At 40.7% G+C, this 19,842-nt stretch overlaps 1 protein-coding gene across 1 annotated transcript in view; it reads left to right on the top strand.

Moving 5' to 3' along the window:
• arhgef1 (Rho guanine nucleotide exchange factor (GEF) 1) overlaps positions 1-18,393 on the top strand; it is a 48,146-nt gene extending 29,753 nt beyond the window's left edge. Inside the window, exons 13-32 of the mRNA XM_071205961.1 lie at positions 740-887; positions 1,915-1,926; positions 2,733-2,882; positions 5,660-5,850; positions 7,475-7,621; positions 8,125-8,210; positions 8,544-8,670; positions 9,063-9,176; positions 9,919-10,019; positions 10,141-10,215; positions 10,300-10,375; positions 12,034-12,201; positions 12,283-12,370; positions 12,454-12,561; positions 12,894-12,946; positions 13,053-13,196; positions 13,307-13,426; positions 13,769-13,959; positions 14,708-14,812; positions 15,674-18,393. Coding sequence (XP_071062062.1) covers positions 740-887; positions 1,915-1,926; positions 2,733-2,882; positions 5,660-5,850; positions 7,475-7,621; positions 8,125-8,210; positions 8,544-8,670; positions 9,063-9,176; positions 9,919-10,019; positions 10,141-10,215; positions 10,300-10,375; positions 12,034-12,201; positions 12,283-12,370; positions 12,454-12,561; positions 12,894-12,946; positions 13,053-13,196; positions 13,307-13,426; positions 13,769-13,959; positions 14,708-14,782 — 2,174 coding nt within the window. The 3' untranslated portion in view covers positions 14,783-14,812; positions 15,674-18,393. The remainder of the gene's footprint in view (positions 1-739; positions 888-1,914; positions 1,927-2,732; positions 2,883-5,659; positions 5,851-7,474; positions 7,622-8,124; positions 8,211-8,543; positions 8,671-9,062; positions 9,177-9,918; positions 10,020-10,140; positions 10,216-10,299; positions 10,376-12,033; positions 12,202-12,282; positions 12,371-12,453; positions 12,562-12,893; positions 12,947-13,052; positions 13,197-13,306; positions 13,427-13,768; positions 13,960-14,707; positions 14,813-15,673) is intronic.
• The last annotated feature ends 1,449 nt before the right edge of the window (positions 18,394-19,842 follow it).

Here is a 19,842-nt window from a genome sequence, read left to right as displayed (position 1 = left end):
TTGAAATGTAAAAACAAAAATGTCGAAATACATTACTTTTTTTAAACCCAAGACAATTACACTTTATGTGCCCAGTGTATTGTGTTTGTTTCCCGGGGAAAACACTCACGAGAAACACCGGCTGTTGTTATGCCTGCTGTGACGTCAAGTTACTCCGTTCTCCGTTTGTTATTAGCCGAAGCTTCAAAGTTGTATTTATCACCTGAATTTGGCGAAAAGAGTTTAATATTCTGAAAGCCAAGACTTTGTTTATTTGAAATCAGATGAAAACAAACTCTCCCGGACCCTGCCGTGTTATCTATGATTACTATACGACTTACATTCATTAGTTCAGCCGGAGGGAGGGGGGCGGCGCTGTGGAACAGCAGAGTGCGAGTGAGAGGTGTCATCTTCCCTTTACAAGCTTCAAAAATGTATTTATTGTTTACTTTTGGAAATAAAAGTCTCATATTCTGAAAGCCAACACTTTGTTTATTTAAAATCAAACAAAACACCCGAAAAAAATGTGTACGCAAATCCACGTTTATTTTTAAATGAGCCGTTGCGACTTCCGACTGATTTCGATAGAGCGGGTCACATGTGCTTTAATTAGATACAAACTTTTTACAAGTAAAATACAAACAAAAATAAACCAAACAGATATTGAAGACATACATATTTTCACTTAATAGACGAGAGAACAAACGTTTATAATAATTCTAACTCTTGTGTTTTCTCGCCTCCTTTTCTAACCTCCCAGGTCTCTCAAGCAATCGCTTAGAGCCTCCATGCCAGTCGGAAGGGGGGGACGTGTCCCCTGTCGGGCTCGGGCTCGGGCTCGGGCTGATAGTCGGGGAGCCCCTCTTCCCCATGGACACTTCCACAGAGGACAATGTGGAGAAAGAAAGGTGAGGAGGGTGGAGATGGTGATAACATCAGTAGCGTCCCGGGAGGGGGGTTATAACTGCAGTGTAGGGTCTCATAACATAAGAAACAACAGGTTAAAAGATCAGATAATGAGACTGTATGGAAGGTGTAAAGACTCTAAAGAGATATAATACCGAAGGGGGGGGGGGGGGTGACCCGTGTGCTCGTGCTGAGGGAGCGTGGTAAAACTCCCGCAGCAGTCTGTCCCTGCCGTGTGCTTTTTGTCGTGCTGCCTGTTGCCCGCTAGCTAACAGAGCCTGCAGGTGTGAGAAGGACCCTCGCCAGGTGGACTCGGACCCCATGTTCCCTTCCTCTGCCTTCCCTCTCCCTCATGCCCTCTCCCCTCTTTTCTCCTCATCATGGCACGTCTGCTCTCTTCCTTAACACCTCTGTCCTGTTTCTGTGTGCGTCCTGTTGTGCATCTCCTCATGTTTACAACAGAGCTTCGTTGTTGCATATAAAGGCATTGTTTGTGCAGATCTGACTTCAGGTTTGTCTGGTGATTTCTTCTCGACTTTATAACGGATTATATAGCCTTGACTACAGATGAGGCTTTCTTTGTTGCAGCTTTCTATCCAGTGAAAGGTCTGCCATTTTAGATATCAAACTGTATTTTGTCTAAAGCTTTGCAAAAATAAACAAAAAAACAAGTTAAGATTGACGTATAAGTCGACAGCAAGATGTAAGACAAGGTAGTGACCTTCACACCTTGCTGCCATTCAGTTAATAGTCCGACATGGACACTAACTTGTTTGTATTGCTCGCCCGTGTGCTTTCCAAGGTGTCTCCGTCTGTCGTGGCCAGGGCCCGTCCTTTGTCCTGCTTGTCTCCACAGTTACATGTTTTGCCGGGGGGCTTCGGCGTCTCATTCGGCATGCTACTCTGACAGAGGTTACAACCAGTTTAGTACATGATGTTGGGGTGTGCATATGCATGTTATGGTTGCTGCTGTGATAAGAGGTTGGGAGAGGCGGCTGTGTAACGATGTGGTGTCCCGTGTTTTTACAGACGCAAGACAAGGTGGGTGTCAGCGCCTTGACTGAGTCACATGGACATGCTTCAGGCCTTATACAGAGCACACTTGCAGACTAAAAACAACAACACATACATACATGCATGCACTCCTGATACACAACATAAACACACTAAGTGGCAAGTATCGACGTGTGAAGGAATCGAAGTAAGCTTGATTGTTGAGATCAGTTGGATTATTTGTCGTGGATGTGAATGCACGGTGTGTGGAGAAATGTTAATATAAGTGACCAGTAAAAGGAACGCCTAGTACAGTTATTATGTCAAAGCAAGGCATGGCTTCCTTCCTAACATACTCTTGTACTTAGTTCAGTGTTACTCATGTAGAAAGTGTTGGTAATGCAGTCCTACCATGCCTACAGTATATGAAGCATACTCTATCCAGTATATGCATGTCATATTTCATGCATATTCATTTGTCACTATCTTTTATTGATATGATTTTTTGACATCTCTTTTTTGTGTAAATCTTCTTTGGCTGTACCTAAAATAATGTTTCCTCCTCTTTCCCCTCATGATTAACACAAATGTCTGTGCACACTGAATGCATATGACTTTGATATTTTCTATTTTTTTCACTTTTGATACCTCCTTCTTCCATTCTATGGCATTTTCTTTGTCTTTCCATATTTGTGTTCTTGTTTTCTCCTTGTCCTTCCTGTGGCCTCTTCTCCATTTTTCTTCGTATCCATTTGTCCTCTCTTAAATTCCTCACCGACTTCTTCTCCTATCCCAATTCCTCCTCCCCTCTCCCTTAATGCCTCCCCCCCCCCCCCCACTCTCCCTCCCTACAGTAGGAAAGTGGCTCGTAGTGAGAGTGCCCGTGTGGACCGGCACCCCTCTCGTCGTCGGGGCTCTTCCCGGGCCAAACAGTCCCGTTCCCGTAGCGATGTGGACCTGCAGCCGCCTACACCTGTCATGCTCATCCCCCACCACCTCCATCCGTAAGATGGACAAACCCCCCTCTTAATGCCTCTCTGATTGAGAGGTGCACAGCAGGGACAGACTGTCAACAACAGAATGACAGCAGCCGTTCTAATATTCAGAATTGAAAGGCTTTTTTGTCAAATAGCTTTAGGATAGTTTTAGCAATTTCAATCTGAATTCCCACACACAATAAACTTAAGACATAAAACCAAATAGAAATAGTGCTAGAAGTAAAATAGTGCAAGAGAAGGTTGCAAGTCACCCACTGGTGCAAGGAAATGTGGAAATAAGTGAACTAGAATCAGACATTTTAATCATTTCAGGGGGAAATAGTTTTTTCATGACAGTTGATCGATTTTAGAGTAAAAAAAGGCAAGTCAAATAGAATGTATTATATAAACATAACAAGTATTAATGTGCAATTAGATCTATGAACATACACAATTGGAGTGTAACATTTATAATAAATGATAAATAAAATGTGCCAATATATTGAGTTCCTGGCGCATAAACTGTATAAACATTAGGGTGGTCCTTAGTGCCATGTACATTTTCAAATTCATTTATTTTAATCTCCAACTAGCGGAATTCGTTATGATAGTCAAGAAAAGTCTCCTGGTGAATTTTATTCAAATTCCAACAACATTTACCCCTCCCTCATCAACCTTGACGTTTAGCCTCACGTAGAGTGGTCCTTAAAATGAAAGTGGGAAAGTCTAAGCTCCAACCCCCAGAATTCATTCTATTAGTCAAGAAAACATTCACCAGGAGAGTTTTATTGACTAATAGAATGAATTCTGGAGGTTGGAGCTTAGACTTTCCCACTTTCAATTTTAAGGACCAGCCTAATAAACATGTAATATGGGATAACAGGGTTCTTACAGTCATTGAAAAGTCATGGAAATTCAAAATGCTAATTCCAGGCCCTGGCAAAGTTATGGAAAACAATATTTTCCCCAAAGTTTTGGAAAAGTCATGGAAATGTAACTAAAGTTGCATCAAATATAATTTAGATTTTATCCAATCGCCGAAATAGTAATACTATAATGATAATAAATACTGTATCGTATAGTAAGGAAACGTAACATGGCATTTAACTGACGAGGTGTTTTGCTAGTGAGAGATTTTAGTTGCTTTAGCCTGTAGAAGCTAGTAAGCCTACTATTTGATTTGTTTTAGGCACAACATGTTTCAGACCTTATTTTCCTATCCATGTTAAAATAAACCCTTTCCAGTGGTACCGCTGAGAAACAGTAATGTTTTTGGTCATGTAAAATTAGGTAAAGGTCATGGAGAGGTCATGGAAAATCATTGGTGAAAAAGTGTATGAACCCTGGGATAAGATAAAAGAAAGATCTGAATATAAAATAAATACAGCAATGAGATACTGGGTATTGTTATAAAATATAAATACATGTGTATGCTCTTAAAAGAATCAGAAACCAGTGAAACAGAATCATTGGTAATAAGAGTCGACTAACCTTTATATATACAGTCTATGGGACAAACTCATCCAGAACTATTAGGTAGATCCCTTTATGAGGATATCTACTGATTGATTTTGAAAGGGCAAATGCCCATTGCCTCCTGCCGACAAAACGTTCAGGAATCAATGTGACGGCTTGAGTCATTATTCACTGCTGGCCTCTGAATGCACCGACGGATAGTGAGTAACAGTTAAACAGTGAAAGGTCAGTGATGTCGCTCTTTAGGGGAACGATTATTGAGTGAGCTCAGTGTTGATCATTAAGTAAGCATGACGTGTCTTAGCCTTTTATTAAGGGTTAGTTAACTACCTCATAATTGACTGTAAATCCACTTCACGGTAGGGCTGCTCGATTATGGCAAAAATCGTAATCTCGATTATTTGGGTCAATAATTGTAATTGCAATTTATTAAATGCGATTATTCATTGACTTTGAAAACATCCATTTATTGGAGAAAGAAATGTGAACAGTATGTTTTTAACAGTTGATTACCCTGAACTTTAAGTATAATTCAACTGAAAAAAAAAAAGTAATAATAAAAAAATTATTGTTTTATTTCGATTACGTTGTTTTCGTAATCGTTGCAAGCTATAATCGTAATCGCGATTCAAATACGATTAATTGAGCAGCCCTACTACACGGTCATTTGTCAGAGTAAGAAAACAGGGTTCCAGTTAGGTCAGAGATTTCAATATATCTTTGAGCTATTCTTGATCAACCTTTACGATGAAAGCTGCTTTTTCATCGTGGAGGTCCAGAGCGTCTTTGTGCAAATAATGCCCGGAAGTGTACAAGGGAGGAGAAGCCGGAAACAGAAACACTTCAATTTAAAGTGGTGTGATTGAAAGTTTATGAATAATTATAAGACCATAGCTGGGCAACAGATAACCTACAGGTATTTGCACTTTTCCATTTTTTACTCGGAGCATACAAGTAGTAATTAAAATCTCCCATTTTATTTAGCCTAAATCCTCATATGTTGTCATTATAATAGTGAAATAGCTTTGCGATGTTATAATATTGATCCTAACATGCAACTACTAGCAGCTATTGATGTAAGCTAAACTGAGCTACAGGAAACATAACAACAAAAACAATGGTGCATAGTTTATCCGACAGGTATTTTGGCGAGTAATGTCACTTCCATATATTATCTAGCGTAACACATACCTGGTGTGCCTTTTTTAGAAATGCAACCAGCTATTGTTTAGGGTTATCAACCTCCACTAGTGACACCAGAGTGTGTGTTCAATCACTTGAATTGTATTGTAGCAGTGAAATTAATCGTTCTCCTTTTCCTTCCTTAGTTTCGATGGCCCAGTTCTCCCCCCTGAGGGGCCCGGCTACTCCCCCACCAGTCCCTCCCCCCAGCTGGAGGAGTTGGAGCCCCGCCTCCTGGAGTTCGAGCAGGACCCGGCCAACTGGAGGGAGCTGGCCCCTCCTGAAGCTCTGTCCAGCCTCAGCAAGAAGGAGACCAAACGGCAGGAGGTTATTAATGGTGAGGAGAGGAGAGATGATGACGACAATAATAATGGAACCAACCTCCAGTGTTGATTAGGGAGGCAGGCAGTGTCCACACATTCAAGAGCAGGCTGAAGACTTTCCTCTTTAGTACAGCGTACACTTAGGACTGGTTTAAACTCCCTTTTGTGTAATATATACCTGGCTGCTAAATCCTAAGAACTGTTACAGGATGTGTAATTTTTTTTAATTATGTAACTTTTTTATTTTTTATTATATCATAACTTAGTACTTTTTTTTAATGCATGTCACATATTTAACATAATATGTAACATTAAGATGTCTGTGGCTCTTTTTCCTGCTGTAACTACGCACATTTCCCCTCCGTGGGACTAATAAAGGTATTCTGATTTAAAGGGGACCTATCATGCAAAATGCACTTTTGTATGTCTTTTATACATGAATATGTGTCCCCGGTGAGTCAGGGAACTCACCAAGTGTCAGAAAACACAACCATCTCTCTTTTCCTCCATACCCAAATCTCTAAAAACGGGGCTGCAACGAATCTGATACAAATTTGAAATATCTCTGACGTCAGAAACGAGGAGCTCCGCCGATATGGGCAACTCTCCACCTATCAGGAGGAGACAGCCACGGCCATTGCCGTTCGAAAGCGCTGGAGACGCTGTAGTACATATGCCAGGCCTGTAGGTGGCGCTGTAGTACATATGCCAGGCCTGTAGGTGGCGCTGTAGTCTGCCACAAAAGCAGAATCAATGTTTATTTTTTTATGTTTATTTATATAGCCCAATATCACAAATGTTACATTTGTCTCAGTGGTCTTCACAGTTTATACAGAATATCAGTATGACAATACGACACCCTCTGTCCTTAGACCCTCACATCGTACAAGGAAAAACTTCCAAAGAAAACCCACAGTTTAAAGGGAAAAATGGGAGAAACCTCAGGGAGAGCAGCAGAGGAGGGATCCCTCTCCCAGGACGGACAGACGTGCAATAGATGCCGTGTGTAAATTGAAAAGATAATACATTTGCAACATAGGTAGTCCAAATGTTTGGAAATGCATGTGTGTATAATAGGAAGATGAATCCACGAGGATATCCATCCAGGACCACAGCCACGACTCAAGATCCAGCGCTCGCGATCAGCCCTTGTGAAGACAGGGCTGGAAAAGAGCAAATAGAGCGAAATGAGGCATGGCTAAAATGCATGATCTGTTTGGTATTTTGAAAAAAAAACTTCGCGGTCATGTTTTATATAGGTATGGCTCTACAATATATCATTCAAATATAGCATGATAGGTCCACTTTAAACATCCTCATGGACCTTTCCTTTTATGGAATTGTAATTATTGTATTCTAACTGTATTTGTGTCATTGTGTTATGTACCCACTCATTGGTATTTTCACATTTATCTTGTCATTTTACTATATTCTCAGATATGTTTGTTGTTTTTACATCATCGTTCATGTTTGGTGATGTGTGAAGCCCTCTGAGACAAATGTGATATTGGGCTATATAAATATATTTGAATTTCATTTAATTGAATAAAACAGCTGTACAGATATATAGTTGCAGTATTATAGCAATCCCTATTTTATGTTTTCTCTTATGTTGTGCAAACTCCCTCTCCCCTTCAGAGTTGTTTGCAACTGAGCACGCCCATGTGCGGATGCTGAGTGTCCTCCAGATGATCTTCTACAGGCCTTTGGCGAGAGAGGAGCTCCTGACCTACACCGATCTCTCCGCCATCTTCCCCAATCTGGATGAGATCATTGAAATGCACTGTGAGTGCTGCTGAAAAAGAGGCCTTTTCTCATTTGTGTTCCCACCCTCCCCGAGTCAGACATAGACACCGGGAAGCTAGAGTTCTTCTCCCAGGCACGAAGCAGACCTGCATGCAGTGAATGTAAATCAGCACCTCGAGTGTGAAGCTGCTTGTTTTGTGTACTTGTTGCCAGTGATAAAGGTAGCTAGATGTACAGAATTACAGAATGTAAGAGTTGGAAAGTGAAGAATAAATCAGTATTAAATGTTATTAAATGTTTCCTTCAGAATTGTTGGTAAGGTATGACTGCACATATAAGGAATTAGAATTTGGTTGATCTCAAATTGACTTATAAAGACAAAGAGCTTAGAACAAAACTGACCAAGATATAACAAACAATAATAAACACATATTGAATGACTAATGTTATTAGTATACAGTAAATGTAACATAGGGGGATGCATGTTAAACAGTTGGTTAAATGTAAATAATTGATTTATTTGTCTCTTGCTGTGAATCCAGATAACTTCCTGGAGAGCCTGACCAAACTGCGATGTCAGGAAGATCACTTCATAGTCAAACACATCAGCACCACAGTGCTCAACAGAGTGAGTACTTTACGAATGACTCGATCTCTCTTCCCCTTTTTCTCCGTCTGTGGTTGTTGCTTTCAGGGAAAACTCCAACGGATACGTGCAGATTTAACCATTTACTTTCCACATAACTTTACATTAGTTGTGCAAAGATCCGATTCTATGCTTCTAAATGTTCAAATGCTATTTATGTATGAAAGCAAAATATTGGCTGCAGCTTTATCACAATCTGTACTCGGTACCCTTCCAGCTCTTTCTCCATCTGCCCATCTATTCATTCCCTCGTTTTTTTACTTCTGGCTTTCACAAAACAGTGTCATTTCATGTGCGTGTGTGCGTGTGTTTCAGTTCGGAGGTACGGAGGGGGAATGGTTCCAGAAATTGACAGCCCGATTCTGCAGTCACCAGTCGTGGGCCTTGGACCAGATCAAGAGCAGACAGAAGAAAGAGCCACGCTTCAACTCCTTCATACTGGTAGACACACACACATATATACACACACACACACACACACACACACACACACACACACACACACACACACAACAAACAAACTGACTCTTAAAGGATTAACAGAAATAAACACACAAGGATGTTCCCACAGCTGCATGGACATGTTAGGGGTCAGATATCTGCACATATTATATAAACTAATTCTGTGTGTGTGTGTGTGTGTGTGTGTGTGTGTGTGTGTGTGTGTGTGTGTGTGTGTGTGTGTGTGTGTGTGTGTGTGGGTGTTGTGGTGTGTGTGTGTGTGTGTGTGTGTGTGTGTGTGTGTGTGTGTGTGTGTGTGTGTGTGTGTGTGTGTGTGTGTGTGTGTTTGTGTGTGTGTGTGTGTGTGTGTGTGTGTGTGTGTCTTTCCCCCGGAGGCAGAGAGTAAGCCCCAGTGCCGCAGGCTGCAGCTGAAGGACATCATTCCCATAGAGATGCAGAGACTGACCAAATACCCGCTGCTGCTGGAGAATATTGCCAAGAACACAGGTGTGTGTGTGTGTGTCCTATGCCTGGTTGTCCTTCACTTTTGTGTAGATGTGCTCAGTTTACACATTTTAATGAGTCCTTAGATTTTTACTAATGATGGTTATGCAGCTTAATTATGCTTATTAATAAAATGCGTAAAGGAGTGGACCCAATACTAAATGTTTTATTACAATATTATGCTTTCTATTGTTACTATGCATTTTTCTGAAAATTGTACTGGACTTTTTTTTTTATACTAACTAGACCGACCAAGACCAATGTGAACAATGTACAATAGCATCCTATATATTAGAGCTGTTTGAAGCGCAGTATAATAAAAGTTGTTGTATAGTTTCGTGGAATATATCCTAACGCTGCTCTGTATTTGCCATTTGCCTTTTTTTGTTTTGCAAAAGAGGGAAAAGGTGAATAAAAGGAGTTAAAAGTGACGGATAATGACCCTTTCATAACTCTTGTGTTCATGTAGAACGTGCAAACTGATGCATGGGTTTATACATGTTATGACAGCTATATGATGATCTATCTGTTTGTGTGAAAGTGTAGATTAAGAGTAATGCCGACGTGTATCAGAAGAACAAGGGATACATGCGGACTAACTTAAGCACGGCAGCAAAACATTTAAACAATCGATTACTGTCCGTCCCAGGTTCTCTGTGTCCTCTCGTGATTTATGGCTTTAGTTTGGGCTCTGCTGTGAAAGCTGTATCTTCCTCACCTTTGTTTTTTTCCTGTCTCTCCCCAGAGGACCTGACGGAGAAGGAGAGGATCCAGCAGAGCGCAGAGTGCTGCAGAAAGATCCTCAACCATGTCAACGACGAGGTCAAAGAGATGGAGAACCTATTGGTGAGAAACACACACTCCATCACTCAACACACCGTTGTGTGGTGATTGAGCACCAATTGAAGTCTCGTGAATTCACTTTGAGACGTCTGTCCTCTTTCTGACCTTTTCTCTCTGTCTCCAGAATTTGAAGGACTACCAGCGCAGACTGGACACATCGGGGCTCAAGCCCAGTAACGAGCTGTATACAGAATATAAGGTAACGTGTACACACTGTTAAACTTTACAGATTGGACCTTTTTTGCCCGAAATATTCTCATTATTCTCCCACTGGCTCTTCTAGAACATCGACCTGACTCAGAAGAAGATGCTTTATGAAGGCCTGGTGACCTGGAAAGTCACAAAGGAAAAGGCAATTGGTAAATATACTTTGCTTGTTTACGTATTTAAAGTATGAAACCTTCCTGGGATTATCAGTTCTGCTGCAGAAAAAGGGGCAAACATTCTTTAAAGACTCTTATATGTGAATATGATTAAGTTTAACACTTTATTAACAGTCATACTAAGCTTAATTAATAATAGTGATGTTTATTCATTTAAAATCCACAGATGTTCTGCTTATCTGATTTTAAGCGATACACTTTGGTTTTATTTTTGAATATTTCGGTTTTCAATTCCTCTTTTTTAAATGTGTAGATAAAGGCTTGCTATCAGAGGAAACCCAGCTGCAGTGTGGGTTTTTAAAAAAAACTTATTTTACCCATGACTTCCTTTTTTTTAATGTCAGGTTAAGTTCAATAACCTATCTATTCTATTCTATTCAATCAAATTTAGTTGAACTTTATTTATTCCTTTATTGGAAAATGCACACATTAGTACGTCGCAACATATTGCTTTCACATGAAAAGCAGAACACACATTTAATACACACAGAACACTAAAATAACCATAAACCAGCAACTAAACACGTAGAAAAAAGGGTACCACTTTACAATAAGACTAGCTTTATAAAGGGTTTACAAATAGTTTGTAATTCATGTATTAATTAGGTTGTGAACACTTTCTAAATCATTAATACGCTTTTACAAGACATGAGATAAACAGGGCGACTGTGACCGGTTGCCAAATAGTGAGTCCACATGTATCTGTACTGCTAAGCCTTATATTGGCTACCTAGCTTACTTTGTCTCCTTCATCAGCCAGCATCCTTGGTATCTGTTGCTCACTGAGTTGATTCTCTCTGAGTAGCCAGTATAAGGCTTAGTCATCTTGCCAAATAGTGAGCCTGTGTTGATGCATGCAAACTGTTAGAACTGGTTTATAAATGGTTCTTAATGATTAATAAAGTGTTTACAACCTAATTCATAACCTAACTATAAACCCTTTATGAATCCTTTATAATAAAAATAATATATTTTATTTACAAGCGCACTTTTCATTTGCGTAAACAAAACTCAGTGCTATATATATATATTATATAGTCTTATTGTAAAGTCGTACCAAAAAAAGTAATAAAACATTAACAAAATATTGTAAAAAGAAAAACGTCAATCAAGGCAATATGCTTGATAAACTGGATGTGGAATTGGTCCTAAATACATTAATTAATAAATACATATAAATATCTGAAAAGAACAATCTAAAGTAATGAAGCATACACATAAACAATTACCTGTGAGATATTTCTTAAAGGCCCTATTATACTATGTTTCATCCATATATTACAGCTCTCAGTTATATACAGAGCATGTGTCTGAAGTGTTTGGCTCCAAACACCAAACAGATCATTGCAGCATTACCCATAATCCCCTCTGTTTCAGCCCTGTTTCCAAAGTGCTGATTCTCTGTCGGTAGCTTTAAATGCTAATGAGCTGCTGCTGGGCGAATCTTCTTTCCTGAGACTTCCAGAATCTCTTTAAACAGAGGGGACACGTGTTTATGGAGAACATACATGAACACGTGGATTTTGAATAATAGGGGACCTTTAAGCGGACAGCAGAAAACGTTCCTTTTTTCACTTGTATTTCCTCCCTGTCGTTTGCTGTCCTTTCCCTCCTCCTCGTCCTCCTCCTCTCAGAGGTGCAGTGTGTGTTGCTCGGGGACCTGCTGGTGCTCCTCCAGCGGCAGGACGACAAGATGGTCCTCAAATGTCAGAGCAAGAGCAACATCGCTGTGCAGGAGGGCAAGCAGATGCTGAGCCCCATCATCAAGCTGGACTCAGTGTTCCTGCGTGAGGTGGCCACAGGTGAGCCACACTGCAGCAGTCTCACACTCACATGCTGCACTTCCACTGCGAGATCAACCTTTCATTGGCTTTCCCTTTCAGATCGGAAGGCCTTCTACGTGATATTTACCTGGGAGAGCGGTGCTCAGATCTATGAACTGGTGGCACAGTCTATAGGAGAGAGGAAAATGTACGGTTCCGTGAGACACACACACGTTAATCATGTTTGTTTCAGAGGGTGAATCATAACATCGGTTTGATGTGTGTGCACAGGTGGACGGATGTCATTAAAACAGCAGTGGATGATCTGAAGAAGAGTGGAGCGCCAATGAGGTTGACGCCTGCTATTGGAAGTGTATTGCCTCCCTTGAGTCCCTCCACGTATGTATCTGTGTGTGTGTGTGTGTGTGTGTGTGTGTGTGTGTGTGTGTGTGTGTGTGTGTGTGTGTGTGTGTGTGTGTGTGTGTGTGTGTGTGTGTGTGTGTGTGTGTGTGTGTGTGTGTGTGTGTGTGTGTGTGTGTGTGTGTGTGTGTGTGTGTGTGTGTGTGTGTGTGTGTGTGTGTGTGTGTGTGTGTGTGTGTGTGTGTGTGTGTGTGTGTGTGTGTGTGTGTGTGTGTGTGTACGTCTGTCCATAGAGCAAGTTGTATTCACCGCCTGCCAAAGTTCACCCATCTCCAAATATCTCATTTCTTTTGTCATTTCCCCCCCGTCAGGCTGACTGCCCCTTTGAGCCCGACTGAGAACGGAGGTTTAAAAAGCAGCAGTGGTGAGAGCGCAGCCGAACACTTAATACAAAAAAAACCGCACAAATTTGTTATTGTTACACATTTCTGAAATCTGGAGCCGGCGTTAAGCCTTGTGTCTCTCTGCAGATCGAGATAAGGACAGCTTGACGGATGACAAGTCTGCGGACCCGAGGCACAGGTTGATTGATTTCCTGTCAGACAAAGGCTTCGACTTGATAGGCCACTCCAACAGCGATCAGGAGAAGATGGCCAACAGTGCTTTGGATGAAGGTGAATGAGGGTCTTCTTCTATAGATGATTTTCTTTATAACTGTCTGTGCTTTCTTCCATAGCAGCGTGTCTGTCTTTCTAATGAAACCGCTAAATGTGTCTCCTGTTAGTCATGTCGCTGAAAAGGCTGTTGGTCGGCAGCATCAGCCTTTCAGAAGACTCGCAGCCCGACGAGGAAAACGGAGAGGAGCAATCACAGAGGCAGGAAACGGATAACTGTCAGTCCACAGGTAGGTTTGGAGGAGGTTTAACATTGTGGAAAATACAGTCATTCAACTTCTGGCTACAAGTCAAAATAAGAAGTTTAGTAAAAGTGAACCAACAAGACAATAAAACATTACTTATAGAAAAGAAATCTTGCTTTTCGGCCAAACTGTATACAGTTAAATGGACCGAACTTCTTTCTGCACATTTGAGCGTCCTTAACAACGGTCAATAAGTGCTTGACAGCGGTCTGTCTGTTCTGGATTAACAACGTGTCTTCTGAATTGACCAATCAGAATAGAGTATTCAACTAAGCCATGTCATAATGCCATTTAAAAGTCATCTTAATTAAGTCTTTGAATCCACAGAAGAAAGCCAGGCCACAGACAGGGGAGCGGAGGACGAGGAGGAGAACGGTGACTCTTTTGAAAAGAAAGGTGCCGGGACGAAGGGCGAGGAGGAGAGGAGCATCACCGCCCCCCTGGTGCTGTCCCGGGAGAGGATGGAGGAGGTCTGCAGGAGGCTCCACAGCCTGGAGAAACAGCTAACGAGACTACAGGTGATTGGATGAGAATATAGAGAAACGCTGGGAGTATGACAGGGGCTGATGAAGATGAGACGCATAACAAAAGATGGGGGCCGACTGGAAAGAGACACACAGTCGGGCATCGAGGATTTCACTGAGGATAACTTAAGTAAGGAGCGAGCCGTGCTATACTTTGGACAAATGGGGCCAAAATGGCACAATAGAGAAACTAGAGAATAGAAAACCGTTTAACCACTGCCGTTATTGCTCGGCTGAAAATTGCCTTGTGAAATTGGACGTCTCAGAAAACAGCTATTATGTCCAGCGCCTGCAATGGGATGTGTCAGAGAAGGGGCGAGGGAGACGAAGAGAGGGTGTGTGTGTGTGTGTGTGTGTGTGTGTGTGTGTGTGTGTGTGTGTGTGTGTGTGTGTGTGTGTGTGTGTGTGTGTGTGTGTGTGTGTGTGTGTGTGTGTGTGTGTGTGTGTGTGTGTGTGTGTGTGTGTGTGTGTGTGTGTGTGTGTGTGTGTGTGTGTGTGTGTGTGTGTGTGTGTGTGTGTGTGTGTGTGTGTGTGTGTGTGTGTGTGTGTGTGTGTGTGTGTGTGTGTGTGTGTGTGTGTGTGTGTGTGTGTGTGTGTGTGTGTGTGTGTGTGTGTGTGTGTGTGTGTGTGTGTGTGTGTGTGTGTGTGTGTGTGTGTGTGTGTGTGTGTGTGTGTGTGTGTGTGTGTGTGTGTGTGACTCTGTCCTCTGTTCCTAAGGTGATATTGATTTTGTGTGTTGCAGACTGTCGAAGAGGAGCACCACCGGCTGCAGGAGGCCCTTTCCAAGTTCTCACTGGGGGGCGGGAACTTCCAGTGAGACACCATCACGCCACCTGCTGGCCACTAGGTGGGAACATTGAGCTTAGTTTCAGAATGATTTCCATTTAACTATCTCAACACATCATGTGTGTCAGATTAAGAATCATTTTTCATCATCAAAGACATGAGAATTCTTTCAGACGCAGGATGTGGGTGTGTGCTATTTTCTGCAAAGAGGAGAATTCATCTGCATAACAATTAGATAAGATTAAAAAATAGGGCTGTCCTCGACTGGAGGAGTTCTTAGTCAAAAAAGACTCATACAATGTTGACTACTATGATCAGTTGATTTATGTCCGTAAAACGGAGTTCCTCCCCAAAATAATTATTCAAAAGTACAAATTTAAATATATTTTTCCTAAAGATGTGTTGATTTATGTTTCATACGTTTCTTGGAAATAGGTTGTTCAAATATGACGAAGCAACTAAAGATATCAAAAGGTCAACATATACAAACAACATGTAAAACATCCATGAGAATGTTATAATATTTGAAATGTCACGTATATTTCTGGATTATATTATTATCTGGATTACTAAACTTTTCAGCTGTGAGTAAAACTATTGATTCGATTTATTTTAAATGTTTTTTTTAACCAAAAGACACGATGGGACTCTTTTTAGCCCCGAGTGTCAGAAAACATATGAACCAAACAACCTCAATAAATAACATAGGGTTGCTTTTGTAGATACAATTATCTACCGCTGTAAAAACTCAGGATGACCGATTAGCGAATCTAATGACTAAATCAAACTGAAACCGTAAAAGGGCCAAAATAGGGTTATAACACTTAGGAAAGGAATTCCCCTGTGCCGCTTGTTTATCATCGGTCTCATTAACATGTCGTTATCTCACATTGAAATGTTCTCGGTCTTTCCTTCTCTTTAGATTTTTACTGGTGCTGGTTTGGAGTGCAGAGTGACTTTCAGAGGCTTCCCTGGCCATTCCTAACCCCTCGTAGGCCATGCCTGGACCCTGCTGCATCATGGGGCTTTGTGCACAGCGCAGGGGCTCACTGATGAAACATGGGAGGGAGTGTGCATGTGTATGTGTGTCTGTTTGCATGCATGCTTGGTAGAGAGGTAAACAAAGAAAAAAAAAGACAAACGGGACATCCTACTTTGAGGTTGTTTTTGCAGAGAGGTGCCATACAAAAAAAAAGAATCAATATTGTGCTATGCGAGATGCTGCCTAACAAACTGTTGTGATTGCGATCTGCTGTAACACACATACGCACACCAGAGACATGCACGCTAGAAAATAATTTACTTTATTGCTAATAGCAGATGTGCAGCAACGGATATTCCTATGATTGCCCGCCTGGTTATCTATGAGCAGGTGGAGGCCTTGAGGGGCCAATGTAGCGTTTGAAGATGTATTGAAATACTACTGCTGATATATAGTGTTATTTCTAGTCTATGCCAAAGCACCACGGAGATGCACTTTTTTATAATCAAACCAAGTTAAGGCCACACTGTTTTTGCGCATTGTATTTACTCTATTCAGTACAGATTGGGCTTCATGTAGGCAGCCCTTATTATTGAAAATATTGCATGCAGGAACGTGTGTGTATGTGTGTTACAAAGTTTTTTTTAATTAAGGATGTGCTTGTTTGGGGGGTTCTTACTGCCATTAGGTCACATAGAAACATTTATAAATAGTGGCGCTATAGGTAATCATGCTGTTGATAATGGAGACTTGTTTGTATTTACCGCTTTTATTTATTCCTCTGGGGTCTGTTGGGTCAGCGAGTTGTGTTACAGCACCGAGCCGAAATAATAAAAAAGATGGAGAGATGTTTCAAAACGGAGAAGGACAACCTAGCATGTATAAGAGAGTGATGGAGAGAGGTGTAGAACTGAGTTTGGAGGTGGCTTCGGTTTGTTAGAATCCAGCTTGACGGTCATGAGAAGACGCACACACACACACACACACACACTGAAGTGCTACAGAAGTCATTTGGTGGCAGCATCACTTCAGCAGACTTCCCCCAGATAGATGTTCAGCTCCTGACCCAAAACACGGGGTTATAAATTGTATTATACGACGTTAGATGTTATTAGCAAAAGGGTCTATCTTTCCTGGTAGCAATATTTCTATTGAACCCGAGCTCTGTCTTTGTATTTTATTCAGCAGTTGATTGTAATTATTATTATGATGATATATTTTCTGAGTAGTGGCATAACTGTGGGCCGTGCACACAGGACCAAAGACGTCAAACAAAGCAACGTTAGATCCTCATACCAGCTGTAACTCTCTTCATGCCATGCTTCATTGTGCAGCAGGAAGTCACTTAATGCCAAGGAGCGATCGCTCAAGTTAAGCAAAGAATTTCCAAAAACATATAGAAGAATAAAGCATCGGTTGTCAGTTAAAATACATTCTCTATTATTTAAAGTAGATACTAAGATGAAGAATGCTAGACTGTGCTAGCCTTATGAGCACTCTGTGGCTTTTATTACACACTTCTATGACTTTGGTCAGCAACAAAACACAACATACATTATTCTCACCTGGTTATTGAACACTTGGGACCAGCAGCAGAGACAGTGAAGCCAGGTGAGGACACACAGGAAGGTTTGGAGGAAGGAAAACACACTCACCAGCTCTGTGTTCATGATCACTTCCTGATATGTTGCCACAACAACAAACCCTTTGACCCCGCGAAAGCACAATGCAAACTGTGGGGGCCGTTACTCACTTTAACGTCACAAGATGCTGAATATACACATTTGTGTTACTGCCATCTCTCCCCTTGTCTTCCTGTAAAATGTAAATAGATGTTAGCTTGAAGGAACATTTTAGAAAAAGCATAAACTAGCCCCCTTCTTATTGTTTAATAAGCTTATCAGCTTCATACACACCCTCACTTGTGATAGCATGATCACCTTTTTCCTACCGCACAGTTTTAACATATGTTGTCGTGTCTTTCACTTGATTTACTTAAACGGGTCGGGGAGGTTTTGTTACTGTTTTTCAAACAAGCTTTTTGTAATAAATGACTATGCATTCGGCCGTAACGGTGAGAGAGACAGGACGTGTCTGTAACTTGTCTGCATGAATGGATTTAAAAAAGCTCACCAATGCGATACTGTAATACAGATAATCTGGAGCAGATGTTTTTCTATCAAACTGCAGTGAACGACTGCTACAGGCACTTCTCGCTCTCTCAGATGCTTTCCCTCATGCATTCTATATACAAATACCTAGATGTATAGACACATGTATTTATAGAGTGGTGCCTTGTCCAGATGATCACGTTGTCTCGTGCCTTTCCCTGCTGCTCTGTTTGCACCGTCTTTCCCGCGAGAGACGAAGCCAGAACGAGCATTAATGATTGAATATTGATAATCCCATGACTCTGTTTGTGTCCGCCTACATCCCACAGTGGGGTCTGTGCTCAGTGAAGACCCTGCTCCTTGTCATACAGGCGTCTGCCATCATGTCTATCTATAAACAATGAATATGCAAGAACTATATTGTGTATTTGGGTTTTTGATTTTTTTTTTTTATTGTGTATGAGGCTCTTTAATGATGTATTCTTAAAGACATTTGTGGTACGTTCTGTTTTTAAATTCTTCACTTTTTTAATAAATTGGGGAAATACATTTCTGTTTTGTCATTTTATGTAGTTATTAGCCAATTAAAATAACTTAGCTATTTGTATGTGGTTCGAAATTAGTTTGGTTTTACTCTTTATAAACACATGAGGAGCCTATATGCTGATTTAATAAACCATATTTATCTTTAATAATATACAGCATGTGTATATTAACCCTCCTGTTGTTTTCGGATCAAATCTGACCGATTTACTACTTTCATCAATCATAACTTTTTTGTTTTACATTCGATTGCATTAACCCTTTAAAGGTGGGGTAGGTAAATTTCAGAAACCGGCTCGAGATACACTTTTTGTTATATTCCATGGAATGCTCTTAACATCCCGATAGCAATGAATATCTGAAGTGCTTTGACAAAAAATCCATAAAAAAATGTCATCTGTAGAAGCCGTAATACTGTAAAAAGTACAAGTACGATGGCCTACCTGCCTAGTGTCAGCCTTCCATCGGGGCACAAACTTATCTCGTGCCCTCATTGGTCATGTGCGCGTTTGTGTGTGTTGGAGGAGGGGCTCTATAAGGAAGTGGCAGATTTTCTCCGGTTGTGTATTTTCAAATTCTAGCGATCTCGAGCCGGTTTCTCAAACTTACCTACCCCACCTTTAACTGCCAGACCAAGAGAAAAGCTATGGGAAAATTATTTTTTTGCATTTTCTTATCAAATGGGCCACAAATAACCACAAACCATTTACATTTTTTTGACTGACCACACAGTTTTGTTTTTATGAGCCTCTACCAACTGGTCGAGCTGGCCTTTTATGGTAAAAGTGCATTTTCAACAATCATCATATCCAGTACAGTATTTGTATGCATCAAACTCAAATAAAACACAAACTCAAATACATTTGTTTCTTTTATGGAAAATGAGCAATATATACAATCAGATATATTCATAAAAGATAATAAATTATAATTGTAAAAAAAAAAAATGGAAAAAAGTAATGTAAAGTGTTTTTCATAATAAAAAAAAGACTTGTTCAACTTACTGTAGATGCTGAATTGGCCTAACAGGAAACCACTGGCCTAACAGCAAATGTCTATATCCTGTGTTGGCCTAACTTGCTCATCTGTGTGCAACTTTGGGCTGAATGCCATGCATGAAAGGTGCTATATAAATTATTATCACTCTTTCACTCTGAGACTCATAAGGCAGTACTAGATTTAGTAATATTACCATGAATCTAGCCATTTATTTACCATATTTTATTGGAAAACATCTCTGAAACTCTGAAAAAGTCATATTGCTAGTTTACCATAAAAGGCCAAATCGACCGATTGGTTGAGCACATTTAAAAAAAAAAAAAATGACACCCTTGCTAAAACTTTTTTTGTGCATCAAGTTATCTAATTATGTTCAGTCAGTACTCTGACACTAAAATATGTCAAAAAGGATATGGTTACCTTACAAAAGTTGACCAAAAAGAGTGATTTCTTCAG

Source organism: Pseudochaenichthys georgianus, chromosome 16 (genome assembly GCF_902827115.2).
Source record: "Pseudochaenichthys georgianus chromosome 16, fPseGeo1.2, whole genome shotgun sequence".
NCBI lineage: Eukaryota > Metazoa > Chordata > Actinopteri > Perciformes > Channichthyidae > Pseudochaenichthys > Pseudochaenichthys georgianus.
The sequence above is the reverse complement of the archived record's forward strand: the minus strand, read 5'-3'. Positions and strand labels throughout refer to the sequence as shown.